The sequence below is a fragment of the Branchiostoma floridae genome, chromosome 12, assembly GCF_000003815.2.
Source record: "Branchiostoma floridae strain S238N-H82 chromosome 12, Bfl_VNyyK, whole genome shotgun sequence".
Lineage (NCBI taxonomy): Eukaryota > Metazoa > Chordata > Leptocardii > Amphioxiformes > Branchiostomatidae > Branchiostoma > Branchiostoma floridae.
In genome coordinates this window covers 4,226,367-4,246,563 of record NC_049990.1, presented here as the reverse complement: position 1 = coordinate 4,246,563, position 20,197 = coordinate 4,226,367, and the positions used below count along the sequence as shown (strand labels likewise).

General features: G+C 42.9%; 1 protein-coding gene across 1 annotated transcript in view; it reads right to left on the bottom strand.

The window, feature by feature from the left end:
• LOC118426868 (dynein heavy chain 5, axonemal-like) overlaps positions 1–20,197 on the bottom strand; it is a 92,120-nt gene that overhangs the window by 9,235 nt on the left and 62,688 nt on the right. Inside the window, 24 exon segments of the mRNA XM_035836433.1 lie at positions 698–836; positions 2,728–2,856; positions 3,266–3,478; positions 3,957–4,089; positions 4,703–4,838; positions 5,173–5,323; positions 6,019–6,213; positions 6,833–6,997; positions 7,706–7,845; positions 8,556–8,691; positions 8,968–9,054; positions 9,056–9,154; positions 9,616–9,737; positions 10,921–11,047; positions 13,214–13,392; positions 13,678–13,921; positions 14,828–15,010; positions 15,410–15,565; positions 16,091–16,285; positions 17,065–17,322; positions 17,842–17,979; positions 18,483–18,650; positions 19,048–19,263; positions 19,940–20,116. Coding sequence (XP_035692326.1) covers positions 698–836; positions 2,728–2,856; positions 3,266–3,478; positions 3,957–4,089; positions 4,703–4,838; positions 5,173–5,323; positions 6,019–6,213; positions 6,833–6,997; positions 7,706–7,845; positions 8,556–8,691; positions 8,968–9,054; positions 9,056–9,154; positions 9,616–9,737; positions 10,921–11,047; positions 13,214–13,392; positions 13,678–13,921; positions 14,828–15,010; positions 15,410–15,565; positions 16,091–16,285; positions 17,065–17,322; positions 17,842–17,979; positions 18,483–18,650; positions 19,048–19,263; positions 19,940–20,116 — 3,886 coding nt within the window.

Genomic DNA, 20,197 nt, shown 5'->3' with positions numbered 1-20,197 from the left:
AGTTCTGAGAAGACAATTTTGTCTGTGTACGTGTGTTGCATGTTGTCATGGCTTTCATAATCATATTGATGTTCAATAGCCTGGAACATTGTGGCCTAGATGTGCAATTGTTGCATATCTTCAAAGCTAGAGCATTGCAATAAAGGGCAGTTATACCTGCAATACAGAATACAGATACAGAAGCTGGTGTGTTACACCGAAGGGTAGTTATACTGGCAATACCGATACAGATATAGAAGCTGGTGTGTTACACCGAAGGGTAGTTATACTGGCAATAGCGATACAGATATAGAAGCTGGTGTGTTACACCGAAGGGTAGTTATACTGGCTATACAGCTACAGATACATTGATTCATTCATTCAGTCATTCTTTCAATAGAGGTGAGAATAGGACTGAGGGAAGGAATGAAGGCGATATAAGAGGGACAAAAAGTACTTTAAGCATGACTAAAGGTACTGAATGCATTTAAGTTCGCGGGGATTAATTTTGCGGTAGTGGAAAAAAGGACTTTTCGCATTGGTGTTAAGTTCACGGTAGCACCAATAAGTGCACTGTAGTCTCTTACTGCCATGGAAAAACATTTGCGGTGGTCTTACGTTCGCGGTGAAGCGGCCACCACAAAAACCGCGAACATTAAACCAACGTGAAAGTTTCTGCATTAATTTTATAGTATGACCTCCCAGGAGTTGGACTGACCTATTTCAGCCGGGGGAGGTGCGACGACGTCCTCCTTGAACATCCGGGTGACGTCGTTGTGCAGTATGACCATGTCCAGCGCCCAGCCCTTCGCGGCGTGCGCTCGTGTGATCTCCTGTCGCATGGCTGTCAGGAAACCCTGGAGGAACGAAACACATAAAATCAGACCTTACAGAAAATTATATTTATGTCTTTAAGTTATTATGATTGAGAAAGAGAGAGTCATCTCTCCAACAGTCTGTTAGGAAACCCTAAAGGAACAAACCACATAAAATCAGACCTTACTGAAAATCATATTATGTCTTATAATGATTTTTAGATAGAGAAAATCTCTCCAACAGTCATGGCTGTCAGGACACCCTGCAGGAACAATGCACAGAAAATGATATTAATAACTGTGTTATTATGGTGACGTCGTTGTGCAGAATGACCATGTCCTGCACCCAGCCCTTCGCAGCATGCGCTCGCGTGATCTCCTGTCGCATGGCTGTCAGGAAACCCTGGAGGAATAAAGCACATAAAATCAGACCTTATTGAAAATATGCACTTATCATGTGTTACCGTGGGGTATATACAATGGCTATGAGTAAGCCCTCATGAAACCATAGTTAAGAAATAACATCAGAAATTTTGGAAAGGAGTAAAATTACAAAACATTTTGGAATATTTCTTGGTTAAAACATTAAGTGATTTCATTAAAATATGGCTGTCAAAAAGCCCTGGGGGAAACATTGTGATATGAAAAAGCTTGTGAAAAGTGTGCTCTAGTTTTGTTGCTCTTCACTTTGGAACTTTAAGTTCATGGTTTGAATCCCAATCCTCCAGTTAGAGTTTTGTTCCCGAGTTTAAGACCAGAGCTACAGTAAATGGAAAATGGCGAATGCGATTTGAAAGCTTCCACTTTAGTTGTGAGTATCAGTCTATACCCTTCAATTAGTCTAAACTCAATTTACATTCAACAGAGGTAGAGGTTGGTATAGTCACTTCAGAAGGAATGCAGAAAAGCCCTAATAATGGTACTGTGTTTAAGGACACTACCACATTTAAAGTGCACACCACATGTCTTGATAATAGTATGGGTATGCCCAGCTGTGCAATGGCCAAAATCTATCAGTTTCCAATCTTACTGAGTAACTTTCTGTAGACTGTTACAGTAACTGTAACAGCTTCTGGACATCCTTGCCTCAAGATTTATTGGTCAATATACTTACACTGTACATTACTTTGTACACTGTAGTTTATTCCAGGTATTAGTTTGACTGCAGCACAATACTAATGTTAAGGCTCTCTAATGCAGCCATTTTTAGATAAGTATTAGCTATAAATTTCAGACTGGTATTGCAATGCCCCCTGACAGGTCTTGACTGAACAGCAGGAGGTGCAACTTGACATTTAACTTTTCCCTATAGTTGAGAGTGTAGTTTGAATAATCCAGTTATCCATAGACTTGAGCAACCAGTTTTAAGTCAGTCTAACCTATGACTCATTTACTGAGTCCCACATGAGTCGGATGTAAAAAAAAGCTGGAAACAGCCATGTGCCACACATAATTTTGATTCTATTCTATGAATAACTGTAGGATACTATCTGCCTGCTGACACTGTGCATATTAACCCACCTGAGGGTTGAAGAAGCCAGTCATCCAGAACTAACTGCAGGGGTCGCCCCTCGAACACCCACGTGGAGAACTCAACATTTTCTTGAGTTTGTCTTACTTTTGTTTCCTTTCAGACGATCTAAAGTTTGTCTTTACATCCTTTGCATCTATTAGGTATAAAATCTGCTCTTCAACAGATCTCCTCAGTGTCACTGACGAAAGGTAGTGGATTCTGCTTAGATGTCTGGCCGTTTCCAAAACCATATCCAGTTGCTTGTCAATGAGTAACTGCTATTTCACAATTCTTGTCATCTTTAGGAGATTTAGAGTCCCTCACATACCTACCTATCAAAAGAAACTATAACCTGGCTCAGTGTATAATGTATAACAGTAGGATGTCATATTCCATGCTGATTGTGTCTAACTGACCCACCTGAGGGTTGAAGAACCCGGTCATCCAGAACTGCAGGGGTCGCCCCTCGAACACCCACGTGGAGAACTGGGTGTTCCTCTCCAGGAGCTCCGTGAACCAGAAACCCAGCGTGGCCGACTCCCAGGACACCTGGGCAGGTGGAGGAGAAAAGATGGGCAATGTACAGTGAAAGTTTCCTTTTCCGGACAAACGTTGGACCCTTTGTTGATTCTGATCCAGGCAATAACACTGTATGTTTTCATCGTCCAGAGTTTTGCTATGAAACACCAATAAGATGTCTGCTGCAACATTTGTTAGCAACATTTTACAAATCTAAACCTAAGTTCCTGCTGGCATCATAAGAATACTTGCAGGAAAGGTCCTATAAAACACTGTGCTTACACTTTTTTCATTATCAAATATCTATTTCATCTACTCACTTTTGTATTTCCTTGCAATGTGGTGCTGTTTCACATATTCCACAAATATTGATTGATTCTTTATATTATATAGTTTTGACAGCCATAGAATAGGAGCTGAAATCCAGTTTACTGTTTACCTTCTTCCAGGCAGCTGGCACCCGAGCATCGTACATGTTGTCCAGGGCATCGCGGAGGTTCTCACTCATGATGATGGTTCCCTCGATGGCGAGGTTCAGGTCGGTCAGGGTCGTGCGGACCAGCGTGATGACCCGCTGCATCCGGTCGATCTCCTGCCGCAGGAAGATGTTCATCGGCGCCAGGTGGCCCATCTTACGCAGACGCTCTTTCACCTGGGGGGTAGAAAGTGAAAGCTCTTATTTCGAAGCTGAATTTCAAATGGGCTAGTGCATTGCTACAAGGTGAAGTAACAATTTGAAAGTTGATTTATGAATTTATGATGTATGTCATGCATCTGTGTATATGTTGAAGAGCATATAACAGCCCTTAAGCACACCAAACAAGAAAACAGCTACATGACGTTGTGTACTTCTAAGAAAAAAAGGAGCATAATTATAAATTAGTGGTAGATAACAGGTACATGTTGTACTTTAGTTTGTATCAGATGCAGATGGCAAGTTATCACAGGTAGTGTGCATAGTACAGTGGTTATTGGCCTTGCCTCTGGAACTAGAAGCTGTAAATTCGATTCAGGCTGTGTCACTTAGCTCTTCAGTGTGCTAAAACTGGATTGAGATCACTTTCCTTTTTCCTTTCATTTTCACTGGATTTTCAAGCTATAAAAGAGGTTTTAAATGTTTTTTTCTTTACCTCATGAGGCACGTAGTCTGGCGGCAGTTTCTCCAGCATCTCATTGGCCAGCCTCTGCACGACGCTCTCACGTGTTTCCCCGCCGCCCCCGGCGCTCTCCTTTGGCTGGATGCTCACTATGGTGCCCAGGGTGCTGGGAGAAAAAATGAAAAAAGAATTTTTTATTAATTTAGTAAATCAGTACCAGAATTACTGCATCTGTATAGATACAGATGCAGAAATCTTTGAAAGGATGGTTTTGTGTTGTAGATATTTTAGCTGCTGCTGTTTTTCCTTAAATTAACTGTAAATCAAAAGAAATCATGCCTTCACAAGTTTTGGTGAATTCTTACCAAAGTTATGGGAAGACACAGATTAGATAAAAGCAGTTCATTTTTTGAGTTAACAATTCTGAGTTGTAATCAAAGGTATGCTTAATCCTTTGCATTCCATTCAAAAACACTAGACATTAGAATAAGTCAGTATTACGCAGGGAAAGGTAGAAGAAGGACTTTCTAAACATTGGCAGATCGACACCTTTCGTTGTGTGACTGTAAGAATTGTTGACCTCACAAGTGATGTGTTTATGAACTCAATATCTGAATACAGTTAGGCTAACGTCATATTTCCAAACCGGGGCCTGGCCGGGCTGTTTATAGAAACAAAAAATAGAAATGTATTCATAAGAATATACACACTCATGATGTCCAAGACTATTCTCTTTCATCGTAATTGGTGTCTTTTACATAATCTTAACCCTGACACACCTGTTGGCCATGCTGGTCTGGTAGGTGATGTCAGCGTTGGGATGCAGACCGAACACCTCGGGCGTGTCCTTCAGCGGCAAGCTCTGGATGTAGTCTCGGTACTCCTGGATGTTCTTACACTTAGGGATGGGGTAACCTGGAAACGAGACAACAAATATCAACTTATGGGGCTCGAAATACTTTTTTCTGGATGCCTGATAATGGTAACATTGACCTACACCAGACAAATTTTACCTGCACCACTCTGAATTTAGGAAGTATGGATCATACTGAAATTGTTGAGGAACCATTGCTATTTTTTTTTATTAGATGGTAACAGTCAATGCAGCTAGTAATAACAATCCACATACACCTATAGGACATTTATAAAACCCATTACATGGACCAGTGCAGGTTAGGTGCATGCACAGCTCCAATTTTACCTGCACCAACAGGTGATATTTCGAACCATGCAATCAACAGATACCTACCCTTGTAGAAGACGAAGTTGGGGCCGAACATGTGATCTCCAAACCAGACCCTGCAGTAGGTGTTGAGCAGGATCTTGTCCAAGTCGTCAGTGACACGGCCGCCGTACTGAATCTCACCTAGCATGTAACGTACGGTGTTCCATGACACACCCTGCAAGGCAAACACACAGGTTAGAAATATGACATGCTTCTTAAAAAAAGCTGTAATCTTCTCCAACCAAGGCTGTCAATGTTTCAGACTACAGCTTCTTGTTGCTTTGGTTCGTTTATATGTTTTACTTGAATGTATTTTACACAAAATGTTGCAATATCTGATTTCTTGATATAGCAGGGAGGTGTGAGTTCCCTTGGATACAGTGACAAGCTGGGCAATGCGCGAACAGTCATGAAATATTGATTGACAAAACTAGAATTTTATCTTATGACCCCCTCTTAGCAAGCAAGGTGCCTCAATAATGCAACCTTAAACTTAAAAAAAAAACTTAAGAAACTTAAAGGTTATGTTCAAAAGTGATTAAGGAATGTTGAATTGTATTTTTTGTGTGTAATATATGACATTTTGTTTATTATGAAGAAGGTAAGACCTCTGACCTCCTCCACCCTTGAAATCTTGAAAAACGGCTTAGGCCGAAGATGTATCAAGGTTAAATAAAGGTCGGAAAAAAAGCTATATTTATAACTATTTATCTATAACCAGTTACATTGTTAAGTCAAGGCAATAGATCCATGCAGAATGCAGTGACTGATGATGATGAATCATCTGGGATCCATGCAATGATAAAGTCTGAAACAGTGAAAAAACAACACAGTACTCCAGGTGATTGGAACCACAAGGAATGAACCCACCTTCTTGAGATCCAGCTCATCCAGATGGTTCTGCACGAACTGCACGCTGGCGTTGAAGTCGGCCTGGTTGAACTCGTACGGGATGTTCCATCCGAGCGGGCCGAACTTGCGCCGCTCCTGGACTGTGGTGTGGAGGAACGCCACGCCGTAAAGCATGGGCTTCCACTGGGGCATGTTGGAGATGTCGATGAACTCCTGCAGGGGTAAGAAAGGTATTCAGCGTCATATATTATAGGTTTAAGTCCAGCATATTAGGTCATAAAGTTGTATGGCTAGAGGTTTGTAGAGCATGGGCTTTCACTGGGGCATGTTGGAGATGTCGATGAACTCCTGCAGGGGGACAGAGACAGGTATTCAGTGTCATAATGTAGACTGTGTTATGGGATTGAGTCCGATTATTATACTCAATACATGACTTTGTACAGCATGGTCTTCCACTGGGGCATGTTGCAGGGGGAAAAGACAGAGGTATTCAGTGTCATCTTTTATGTTTAGAAAAAATTTACTTAGTAGATATGATTCCTTGTTGTCTCGTTTCGTTGTATCTGATATAATATAATTGCTACTTGGTTAAAGGCAGTGACACTAAGTCCTTTTGAGTAAAGCCTTTGACAGTGCTTGTGGTGCACTAGCCTTTATTTTTAAAGGAATTGATGATATGATAGAGTCACGAGTTTCTAATTCTGTCCTTACCTGGTTGAAGGCAGCGTATGTCCTCTTGAGCCCGGCCTTGACACCTTGCGGGGGCTCGTTGGTGTACTTGATGTTTGAGAAATCTTTAATATAAAAGAGTTACTGCTGTTTCTGATCTTACCTGGTTGAAGGCAGCATATGTCCTCTTGAGCCCGGCCTTGACGCCCTGTGGTGGCTCGTTGGTGTACTTGATGGACTGCTGCAGCAGGTTGATGGGGAACTTCTTGTGCACCTCGGTGGTCAGCCAGGTGCGGTACGTCTCGTTGATGTTCTCTGTGGTGTTCAACTGTGGTAAAAGGTGTAAACAACATTCAGTTATTTCCAAAAATAATTTCATCAGGCTGGTAGATCATAGGACATACTATCTTTTACACAACCAGTTTTTCTCACCTGAGAAGCTCTGAGGAAGATGTCTGACAGAGACCAAAATGTCAGCAGGTGTGAAAAACTGATTGTGTAAAAGAAAACTCCTATGTCCAACATTCAGTTATGTTTTTTTTGACAAGATTATTCAGAGCAAGGTCATTAGACCACTTGGAGGCAATGAACTATTATTGTATACGGAAATAGCAGTGGACATTTCTTTTGAAGACTGATAAGTTGTAGACAAGAGGAAAACAGTTGACGTCGAGAGAGTTCCATAATTAATGGCTGTCCGGGGAAATAAACTGTTGCAGCTGTAGAGGGACTTGGAAACTGGCAATCAAACAGTATACAATGTAGTTACCATCATGGCAACAATTGAGAACTATTCTATTGAACTAGTATGGGGGCTAAGAAAAGAGATGAAGCCTCAAAAAACAAAAGGGCTCTTTTTCTTCAATCTCATTATTTTCTTAAACTAAAGTTTAACTCATTTAAACAATGATTGATCAATCCGGCTTTCCAAACACAATGGGCAACTCTGCAGCAGCACCTGCAGCATTTCACAGACGAACAAATAAATAAATAAACAAACAAACAAACAAACAAACAAACAAACAAATAAACATACCACGTCGAGCAGTTCCTCCATGTAGTCCAGTCCCAGATGGCAGTTCTGCAGCAGCACCCAGCCTCCCTCGGCCATGAACTGGGAAACCAGGCGCCTCGCATGGACCTCCTGTCCCTGTCCCATGGAGATCGCTCTAATGGCTGTCAGGGGAATGAAAGAATGAGTGAATGAATGAATGAATGAGTGAATGAACTCGGCCATGAACTGGGACACCAGGCGGCGCGCGTGAACCTCTTGGCCCTGACCCATAGAGATTGCTCTAATGGCTGTCAGGGGAATTGCAAATGATTACTACTATAAGCAACTGTAGACATGAACATATCACCAATGCAAAGTTCCACATAGGACTGATGTACTGCACTTTAATAAGCTCCATGTCAAACAGTTGTCCAATGTTAACGTTTAATTCCAACAGGAATGTCTTACTTAATGTGTCCATTCTAACTTAGTTCTATATCGGACTGTTGTACTATGTTAAGGTTACGTTGCATACAGGACTGTTGTATTGTACTGTGTAACTTTTAAGTCTTGTACTTACTTATCCCCTTGCTCTTGGCCAGACGTTCGATGTTCTTGGAGGGATCCGACCCCATGGACAGAAAGCAGACCGTGGGCTCCCAGATGGTTTAACTCATGATAAGACTTAGGAAACTTTAAAAAAATCCTTTACCCTATAGATACTTGTACTTACGCATCCCCTTGCTCTTGGCCAGCCGTTCGATGTTCTCGGAGGGATTGGACCCCATGGACAGAAAGCAGACCGTGGGCTCCCAGATGGTTTAACTCATGATAAGACTCAGGAAACTTTTAAAAAATCCTTTACCCTATAGATACTAAGTCTTGTACTTACGCATCCCCTTGCTCTTGGCCAGCCGTTCAATGTTCTCGGAGGGATCAGACCCCATGGACAGGAAGCAGACCATGGGCTCTCGGGTGGTGCTCTCTTCCCACATCTGCTCCATGTTTAGGATCACTCCCTCTGCAAACTGCAGGAAAAAAGATATTAGGTTTTTACATTAGTCCAGTGTTTAGTGTCCCTGCCTCTGGACCAAGAGGTTAGGACCGTTATTTTTTATTATTATTCGACTACTGTCAGTCAGTGTACACAGACAATGAATCTGTGCAAAGGAAATAAACGACAGTGAAGACTTCAGTAACAGTACTCATAAATCATACAAAATATAAGTTACCCCATGGATAAAGGTGAACGAGCGTTATATCATGTAAGAATTACAGGATGATTTAAATGACAGGTTGCTCACCCTGACTCCGATCCTCTCGCCGATGTAGTTGCGTGCCTGTGGGATGGTACGGTCCGGGCACCAGGAGCGAACCAGCAGGGTCTTCCCCAAAGATGTCCAGGGAGCTGTCATACCCATCTGGGATGGGCTCGTCCTCGGGGGCGTCAGAGTCGAACCAGGTCTTCCACCCCTTGTCATTACGAGCAACCTAGAAAACAGATTAAGTTATAGAATTATTTATCAATTTTACAGTCGGTCTTGTGGTCCTTTGCTGTTCAACAAAGTTCTCCTGTATGTCACTGACGAAAGAAAGTGGATGCTATCTGAAACGTCTGACCATTTCCAAAATCAAATCCAGTTGCTCAATGAGCAACTGCTAGTAGCTATAAATGTTGAAGACCACAAGACTTTCTAACTAGATATTGGGAATACAATGTGTTTGGAAATCCTAGCAAATTTCCTTCAAATGCAAAATTCCTCTCAGATTGTATGCAATGCATTCATTGGTTTCTAAAACATCAAAGTGATACTGAGTACAGTGGATGTTGCCGAAATTGGATCATGTCAACATACATGTACATGTACATGTGTAGTGGCTATAATATTTGTCAACTTGTAGTGATTTACACTAATTTAAACAAAAATTCCACAATGAAGACGTGATCATACCTGGTTGACAATCTGGCTGAACTGCGGCAGCTTGCTGAGCTGGACCAGGTTAAGCCAGGTCATGTCCAGAATCCACTTCTTCGGCTTTGGCTCCACAGCGTTCAGGTCCAGGGCTGCACCACCTGTGTGCCGGAGTTTACAGGGTTATAGGTGTGTAGGTGTGGGTACCAGTACAGAAAATTTAGGTACAGGTACATGTATACAGTACAGATCCAGGGCTGCACCATCTGTATACCAGAGTTTATAGGGTAACCACCGTTACAAAACACAAAAGGTGTATCAAGTTTTCAGGTAGTACTACTTGCGAGTCATGTACAAGGTGTTATGGGGGGGGGGATATAACTGCCCTAACATGCTTTTTGGGGGTTGAGTATTCATACAGTATGTCTGTATGATACTGTGACTTGTTTGAAATTGTGCATACAAACCAACAAAATAAAAATACAATCAAGATATGAGAAATACACAGGGGCGCCAGAAAGCTATAATTGTTTTTTCTTAAGCCCTCCTCATTTTCTGTTCTGTGATTTAAAGAATACGGTCATTGGACTTAGTGGCAAAATCATCAACCGAAATCAACCGAAGCATGAAACATGATGCTACAGTCTGTGGCATTGCTCCTTTTTGACTGTGCATTATCAAAAACAGATCAGTTTTGAAATCATATTCTGTCAAAAAACATCTGTGGCCATGACCAGGAGTTACAAGTACATGTTAATCTCACCCTCACACTCAGGGTTGACATCGCGGCAAAGCCTAACGATATCACCCCTGACAATTCAGCCAGGGTATTTGGGTATTTGGGGCGTGGCTTCTAACCAACTGGCTTTTTGTTGTCGAAAGCTCGGAAAGGCGCCATATAAGGCGACTCGTTAATATTCAAGAGCAAGATAACATTACCAGCGTAACGTTCTTTCAGCGTCCAGACGTCTTTATCAGGTACCAAATTTAACAGTTGTCGGTTCTGTGGGTATACGTAACCACGGCATCACCGTATACATGTACCGACCTAGCATACGAAAAAAAAACATTACCATCACGCAAAGATAAACAGATCTTTGTACACGCCGCGCCGTACGCTGTTTGTTCGAAACTTGCAATCCGGTCGCTGATTGGCCCGCGACAAATCAGGCAAGCTCATTAATATTCATAAGCAGGGCGCCCCAAATACCCAAACACCCTGGCTGAATTGTCAGGGGTGATATCGTTAGGCTTTGCCGCGATGTCAACCCTGAGTGTGAGGGTGGTTAATCTATGAACAGGTAAAAACATTCGACTGAATTACTGAAAGACTTCAGTCCTGACCTTTGATGAAAGTCTGGAACTCCTCGTGGCGGATGGCCTTCGCCTGCAGGTCCAGTTTCAGGGCCAGCAGGAGGGTGTACAGGAACTTGTCCTGCTCGTACAGGCCACGCACTGTGTACGCAAACACCTGGAAACAACATCGAAAATTGTTACTGTCTAAGACTTCACAAGGTACCAGTGCTATACATATCATATTTTATACAGTAAAGCAGAAGGGTGTACAGGAACTTATCCTGCTCGTACAGGCCTCGCACCGTGTAGGCAAACACCTGGGAACAGCATTGACTTAAGTGTTAATGTTTGAGACTTCACGTAACATGTCTGAATGCTGAATTTTTTTAGACATGTTACGTTATGTTCCATGTATGTGAAGCAAGTGCGTGTACAGGAACTTGCTCATACAGGCCACGAACAGTGTACGCAAACACCTGGGAACAGCATTGAGAAGTGTTATAATAATAATCTGTATGCAACAGGAGGGTGTACAGGAACTTATCCTGCTCGTACAAACACCTGAGAACAACATTAAGAAATGTTATAATAATATTCTGTGTACGCAAACACCTGGGAACAACATCGAAAATTGTTACTGTCTGTAAGTACCAAACCTTTGGTTTATGTTATATGAAGCAGGAGTGTGTACAGGAAATTGTCCTGCTCATACAGGCCGCGCACAGTGTACGCAAACACCTGGGAACAACATCGAGAATTGTTACTGTCTGTAAGTACCGAACCTTTGGTTTATGTTATATGAAGCAGGAGGGTGTACAGGAACTTATCCTGCTCGTACAGGCCACGCACTGTGTACGCAAACACCTGGGAACAACATCGAGAATTGTTACTGTCTGTAAGTACCGAACCTTTGGTTTATGTTATATGAAGCAGGAGGGTGTACAGGAACTTATCCTGCTCGTACAGGCCACGCACTGTGTACGCAAACACCTGGGAACAACATCGAGAATTGTTACTGTCTGTAAGTACCGAACCTTTGGTTTATGTTATATGAAGCAGGAGGGTGTACAGGAACTTATCCTGCTCATACAGGCCTCGCACCGTGTAGGCAAACACCTGGAAACAACATTGACTTAAGTGTTAATGTTTGAGACTTCACGTAACATGTCTGAATGCTGAATGTTTTCAGACATGTTACGTTATGTTACATGTATGTGAAGCAAGAGCGTGTACAGGAACTTGTCTTGCTCATACAGGCCACGCACTGTGTACGCAAACACCTGGAAACAACATTGAGAAGTGTTATAATAATATTCTGTGTGCAACAGGAGGGTGTAAAGGAACTTATCCTGTTCGTAAAGGCCACGCACAGTGTAGGCAAACACCTGGAAACAGCATTGACTTAAGTGTTAATGTTTGAGACTTCATGTAACATGTCTGAATGCTGAATGTTTTCAGACATGTTACATGTACGTTAATATGTTACATGTTTGTGAAGCAAGAGCGTGTACAGGAACCTGTCTAATGCTCATACAGGCCACGAACTGTGTAGGCAAACACCTGGGAACACGCAAACCAAATGGGTTTACAACATTTACAACAATGATGCTAAAGAGCTCATTGAAAGACATTTACATGTAGTATCAATGGTACATTTACCGTAATCATCATAATCATAACAGACACAAAGAAGACCATAACAGAAGATACGACAAATGGAAGTTCTCCTGCAGCACCAAGGTCTGGACATGCACACAGGTATGGATACAGAGTAGAAACTATACCTTCATGAGGTAATGACCCAAAAGGAATTAAGAACCGCCGAATGTCTCACCTGGGATGAAGAGAAAGCACTACTAGGTACTTGCCACAATGTATCCTCCTACACACGGTCCCCAACGGCTAGCTAACTGCCTATTGGGGCCCTGCTATCTCATGGCCTACCAGCGGTTACTATGGTTGTCACCACAAACCAGGTGTCAGCCAATCAGAGAATAGGCATTTCTTGGGCTTTATGTTTACGAAAGCCATCTCGCAAAGGCCGCTGGGAAGCTATCAGCCAATCATGTTACGTCTTACATAGCACCATCTTCCTATGCCCAATCCCCAACGGCTGACTGCCCATATAAGGGTAAGCTCATTAATATTTATAAACAGGGCGGCTAGGAACTGGTCTGAGTGCGTCAGATAGCAGAGGTGACCCCAAGGAGTTTCCACACGACTGTGGTCCCTCTGCGTAGGAGAATGGCCACAATGGTACCTTCAAGTTTGGTGCTAAGTAAACTGATCATTAAATACAGGGCTGACTCAGAATCTCAGCAAACACACAAATTGTACTTACCTCAAAGGTGAGGTACTCAATGATGTTGGCGATACGTTTCTGGGGGATGGGAGACTTCTGGGAGCGTGCCATGGAGATGTCAAAGGTGTGGAGGAACTGCTTCAGGGCAGTCTGGTACATCACATTCACCAAACTCATCTCCACAATCAGGAAGTACAGCACACTGCCACGGGAGGCAACTAGAGGGGGAAAACATAAATGTAGTATGGTTCCAAATGGTATATTCCATTGTCAATGATTAGATCCAGCAATAGCAATACAATCAATAAGATTAAAACTCAGTGTCTTTGAATAACTCCTTAAACCAAGTCAAGTATGATGTTTAGAAAAAAATCTTAGGTCCATCTTGAACCAGATGGTGCATAGGGCAGTGCCAATCTCCATTCCAATAGCCCTTGAGCCACACACAGTGCAATCGTTGTACAATCAACAGCATGGTGTAAAGCCACGAAGAATCCACCCACCAGGCCGGAACTCCTCTCTCGCAGTGTTGATCTTGATCTCCGTTTCCGCGGCGATGGTCAGCTTCTCGCTGACGTCCTCAGCCGTCGTCTTGGTAACCCGCAGCACCTCGATCAGGCTCTCATCCTCCACAAGAGAGCCCTCTGTTGATGTCAGTCGGTACAGCAGGTTGTCCTCCAGCTCCTTCATCTTCCTCTTGTTGTTGTTGACCTCTTCCAGGAGGGTCGTGCGCTCGGCTTCCAGTTCCTGGGGGTCAAGGGTCAACAGGGGTCAAGTAACACTGCCACATACATTTGTACATGTATAGGAAAATTTAATAATGGTCATTGAAAGGTTCAATGTAACTAATAGTAGGTAATAGAGGTATAAAAACGTTTTTTTTGTTGGATCAGTCCAAAAAACAAGGGACCTGAAAAAAAATCAGCAGACCAGATCTTGGACTCACACATTATACATTAGACAGATGCTCAAACCTTTAGGTACTTGCTGGTCCAAGAAAATAACAAGAGCAAAGTTTTACAGTCAAATGTAGCATTGCTTACATGAAGACAGGATTTTAAAATGCCAGTGGGAGTTGGATACTCCACCAAACATAGTATTCATTTGCAGTGAAATGGACCATTGTGTTTGAGCATTGCCAAATTACAAGTTTTCACAGACAGTTAGGTTCAGGTTCAGGTCAGTCTTATGTCATACCTGTGACGCGAAGACGTTCGATACGGGTGTTCCAGACCGGGCCGTAACTTCCGTATCAGACCGGTTCGAAAGGCGTATCACAAAGGCGTATCACCCTGTTTCAAGTGGGCCAAATACGGCACAGTTGGCAATTCGAATACCTGATTCGGACGTTGGAACATTGCTGTTGCAACACTTTTTTGTTCGAGGGCACCAAATTTGTTCAACTTCTGGCGCATTTCGCATCAAAACGGGTTTTCTCAGGTGGGTATGACATAAATAAAATACAACACGGTGTATTCCGCATCACCCTCGGTCTCAGCCCTCCCGCAGGTCGGATCACCCTCCAGTCTTCGGGCGATCCGACCCATGGTCGGGCTGATACCTTGGGTGTACGGAATACACTGTGTTGTATTCTATATTTATATCTGAATTTTTTTTACTGGTACCCACTCCTAAAGGAAGTCACAAACTTACCGCCTTCTCTGTGAGGATGACTCTGCCCAGTAGCTGATCCTCCAGACCCTTCATGGTCACAGTGAAGTCGATGATCATGGTTCGGGCGGCAACCTCGGGGGTGTACGCAGGGTTAGCCAGCTTGGTGGTGATGTACAACTTAAACCCAGTCATCACATCAACCTCCTTGTCTCCCACTTTCACCTGTCAGATGCAACATTGGTGGATTTATTGAGACTTTGATGCAAATTGATTCAGCAAGACAGAAACTTAGAAAGAAGTACATACTAGCCTGATAAATTTCTATATCAGATTTTGCTGGATTCCTTCCCCAAATACAGTGGAATATAAAATACCACACAGTTTTAGAGATGCATGGTGATGAATTTTCTAGTTTGAGCAAAATTGCTTTTTTGAGTGTGCAAGCCAGAGAAAAATTTGGGAACAGAAACATAATTTTATTCTTATCTATTTCTCTCAGTGATAAAAATTGACCAATCAGGCCTAGGAAAGCTCTGCCCTCCAACCCCCCCACCCCCAAGCCACAAATAAGCATAAGAATTTACAATTATAGCAATGTGTTATCAAGGAGAACACATTTACCTTGAAGGTGGAGCCAGATTTGATGAAGTTCTTCTCCAAGACGTTGTCCAGGGCGGGGTCCAACTCTTCTCCCACGTCTTCAATCAGGAGGGGTCGTCCCAAGGACAGGGCATCCTCCAGGTGGGTCCTGAAGTACTTATGGTTCAGGCTGGTCACCTGAAGAAAAAACAACAATTTCAGTAAGTAATTAGCAAAAGGTAAAATTATATATAACTGTACGTGTATCTTAACCTACTTTTTGACAACATATAGTGAGTTATTAATTTTCCACAGGCCTAATTATAGTGAAAACAACAAAATCACTGCTCAAAGCTACAATAAGAACCTAGTACACAACACATAGAAATTGCAAACTGCAGCACAAATTAACTTCAATTGATATGTCTCTTTACCTGGTCATCTTTGTCATTTAGTTGAATTGCTTAATTCTGCAGTTTGAAAGGAAGTTGCAAGCCCAATGCTTAGAGGGGGACCAAGTGACTGACAAAGTCATGTAATATCATAAAGTTAAGAGTCCTTAGATTTAGGTTCCTAGATAAAAAAATTTAGTTCCTATTAGTTCCTCAGTGCCTTTACTCTATAAAAATCATACAAGATGAGACCCTGTGAAGAATTAGTGGTGTACAATGTATATCACTAACCAAATGGGGATTGCAATGAAACAGACAACAAACTTCTGACCTGCAGTTCGTTGTCCTTCTGCATGTTCTTGATCCAGGTCTTGCCCTGGTTCTGAGGGTCGATCATGAGCGGGAAGCGGGCAGCCTTCGTGGTGATGATGCCGTTCTGAGAGGACAGCTCGTCGTTGGGCAGGCCCTGGAGGTTCCAGTCTCCGATGGTGGCATTGTCAACCAGCATGGTCACCAGGTTTAAGTCCTGGTGGATGATAAAATAGATTAGAAAGCAGTTAGAAATAGTGCTGGTATGGGACCTGAAGTTCCATGCACCATTGCAGGTGCTGTTGACACATTATTTATTTATGAAAGCAATGATGTAAGCATGGTCACCAGGTAAGTTGAAAAAAAACACTCTAAGACATACAAATGAGTAGTATACTATCAAATTCAGTCACTCCTTTCCTCCCTCCATATTCTCAGTCTTTCACTGGTTTTATCACTCAATATTTCACTCTGTCATCACTGACACTCAACACTAATTCACTCTTTCTTGTCTTTAGGTGAGTCTTATTTCAAAATGATCTTACCTCTGTGTAAGGGATCTTGCACATCACCATCTCCTTTTTCCAGCAGATCATCATCATCATCATCCATCCAGCCATCTATCCACCATCCAGCCATCTATCCATCCATCCATCCATCCATTCACTCACTCATTCATTCATTCTTGTCATCCTAATGCCGTCTTACCTCTGTGTAAGAGATCTTGCACATGACCATCTCCTTCTTCCAGCAGACCATCATTCATTCATTCACTCACTCATCCATCCATCCATCCGACCTTCCATCCATCCATCCACCCACCCATCCATAAGCCCACAAACCCATCCATCCGCCCACCCACCCACCCATCCATCCACCCATCCATCCATCCACCCATCCATCCATCCATCCATCCATCCATCCATCCATCCATCCATCCATCCCTCCATCCATATATTCCTTCATATATTCCTTCATACCATCTTAAGATCTCACCTCAGTGTAAGGAATCTTGCACATGACCATCTCCTTCTTCCAGCAGACCATGAGCTCGTCGCGGAAGACCTGGTTGAAGGGTCCGGAGTACGACAGGAATCCCGTGGCTAGGAGCACGTCCCCAACCAGCCTGCGGATCTGATCCTCAAACAACTTGCTGGCCGCGGTCCAGCGGACTTTCTCACCCGACAGCCCGTGGATCAGGGCCTCTGCGTTGTTCATCTTGCGACGGCAAGCCTCAGCATCGTCCAGCAAGTCCTAGAAAGGTGAAAGAGTGTCTTAAGTTTTTCTTACATTATTCCCCATAATACCCCCAATCGTCGAATGTAGATAGAAGTGCAACAAGTCCTAGAAAAATGAAAGAGTGTAAGAGACAAGTAACAGATGAAAGAGCAAAGAAATATACCGGGTCCCCTAGAAATTTGATAAGGAATCTAAATGTCCTAACATGTGTTTCTTATTCTACCTAGAATGTGTAATTTCCCCATAATACTCCCAATTGTCATATGCAAACTGGAAGATAGAAAATGGCTGATATAAAGAATTCTACCAACTGAAGGTCTAAGCTACTCTTTTACTGGTTGAATGACTAAGTTGTAAGATCAGTCAAGATCAACTCTAAGACTTGTTACTAAGGCTTGAGGACTGGCCCCTTGCTCCTCTCTGTCAAGTATCTCCACATTATTTTATATATTGCACAGTCCTGTGCCCTAGTTTTTGTCTTAAGTCCAGTGTCTTTTAACACCAAAGTACAAAATATACAGTTTGATTTTCTACCTGTTTGGTCTTCATGGCTGCGTCGTACTGCGCCTGTACGATATCCAGTTCCTTCTGCTTGGCGTCCAGCTGGGCCTGAGCAGTGTTCAGGTCACCCATGGCAATGCCCAAACGGGCCTCCTGTACTGCTAAGTTAGCCTGTGTGTACACAATAGTACAAATTTATCAAAGATACATGTAGCTGTAGCTGTAGCTGTTGCTGTATCAAATTGTTCTGCAAGTTTATTCTTGACTAGTGATGCTGAAGAAGAGCGTTGGATGTCATTCGAAATGTCAGGAAGTAAATCTCAATTTTTTTATCCAGTTGTAGAGATTGAATTGTATTTGGATATGGCAGTACAGCTTAAATGAAGCCTGTAGGGTTAAAATTGCAGGCTCTGATATCCTCCGCTTCAGTTTTTGCACATGTTTTTATGATGCGATGATGTTCCAACTTCCCTCCCTGAATATTGGTATGCAATGCTATGGGGTTGATTTGACTTTGACTATGTAAAGAGATGGTAGAAAAATTTACTTTTTGCATCGTCCTAACCTACATCTTACAGATTTTTGGCAGTCCGGTCTTACCTAGAGTACCTTTAAATCTGTGAATATAAGTCCAATGTCTTTCTAAAATCTTCCATTCCACAAAGTTATCTCACCTTGAGAGGTAAGACCTCCTTGTTGATGGTGTAGAAGAAGGCCATGGCCCTGGTCCAGGCGCACAACCCTGCCACGTTGCCGCACACCTTCTTGGCACTGTCCAGGGTATAATCCTCCATCTCCAGGTACGGGGTCAGCAGCTCCACTGTCTCCTCATTGATGGTGTCCTGGAAATAGGTGGGAAGAATACAATTTGAAACAACTAGAGGGGCGAGTAGAACAGAAAGAAACAACATGCAGCCACCCGGTATCGAACCAGGGTCGGCAGATTACAAATCAAGTAGCTACCGCTGTCGCCACAAAAGCTTAGAGCTCCTTGGCAAGGACGGTAGGCGCTACTTGAACCCCACTGTTACACTACTCCCCCTTTTCTTTTCAAGATTCGGATTTATCAAGATAAGTCTATACCTTGGGGAAGATTAGCAGAGACTGCAGGAAGCCAGAGCTGTTCATCAGCTTGTTTAGTCCACTTTTTAAGGACTGAAGGCCCCATTTGTTTTTTCAGGATGTATAGCATTCCAAATCATAGTTCACTAGAAGTGTTTTATCAAGATAAGTCTATACCTTAGGGAATGTGAGCAGAGACTGCAGGAAGCCAGAGTTGTTCATCAGCTTGAGAGCCTCGGACCATGACGGCGCGGCGCACGGCCTCTCAGGATCCTGCACGACCGGGTTGATCTTGCGCTGGAACAGCAGCAGGGTGCAGTCCATGATGCGCATGATCAGGTGGGGAGGCTTGCCCAGCTTACGCACCGTGGCAATGTCAGCTGGCTTGATGGTCTGGGGGGCAAGAAATCCGCAATTAATTTCATCAGGTTGGTAAATACTCATATAGTCCATATAGTCAAGTTCTTGAAACACAACCAAAAGAAAACTCACGTTTCGATGTCCGTCTGACACCATCATCAGGGTTAGTCATTCTAACCCTGATGATGATGATGTCTGACAAGACATCGAAATGTTGGATGTGAGTACTACCCTGGTTAAATTTTAAGAACTTTACTGTAAGAAATGGAAAAAATTTAGTGTCTCATTTAAGCTCCTGCAATCAATAAAAGTCTTCTTCTAGTTTTTTGTTGACATACCTAAGGGACCATGACGCAGGGCCAGTAATAGCATCTTTGTGTATTTTATAGATGCACACTCTAATCTAACATGTACACTGATGATGTTAAAATAAAAGTCTGAATAAGCGATGTCAGCAGGCTTGATGGTCAGGGGAAATGGAAGTATCTAGCATCTCATTCAAACTTTTGCAATCACTAAAAGTCTTCTTGGGTCCCACCAGGTGGTAGACAAAAGAAGAGGCAGACCTAAGAATACATGATGGAGAACATTTAGAGAAGATCTGGAAAAAAATGTGATGGGACATTGCCATAACCGACAGATGTCGATGGAAACTTGTCATGTTGATGTACCAAAGATACTGTAGGTAAATAAGTTTTGAATTGCTGACCTGTAAGGCAGCCTCTGCCTCCTCCAGAGCTGGTTTGGCAGCAGCTAGTTTGCTCTCTGCGATGCTCTTGTCTGCAGCGATCTCATCCACAATGGCCTGGGCCTTGTCTTTCACCTTCTGCACCTGGGCCTTCACTTTCTCAGCTGCCTGTGCACTGGCTGTCACTTCAACCAACACCTGTAGGGTGGAAGGAAGAAAAGAAAGATAAGCTTATTGCATTATGCAAGTAAGAAAAACAAAATCTCTACATGTTTTCAA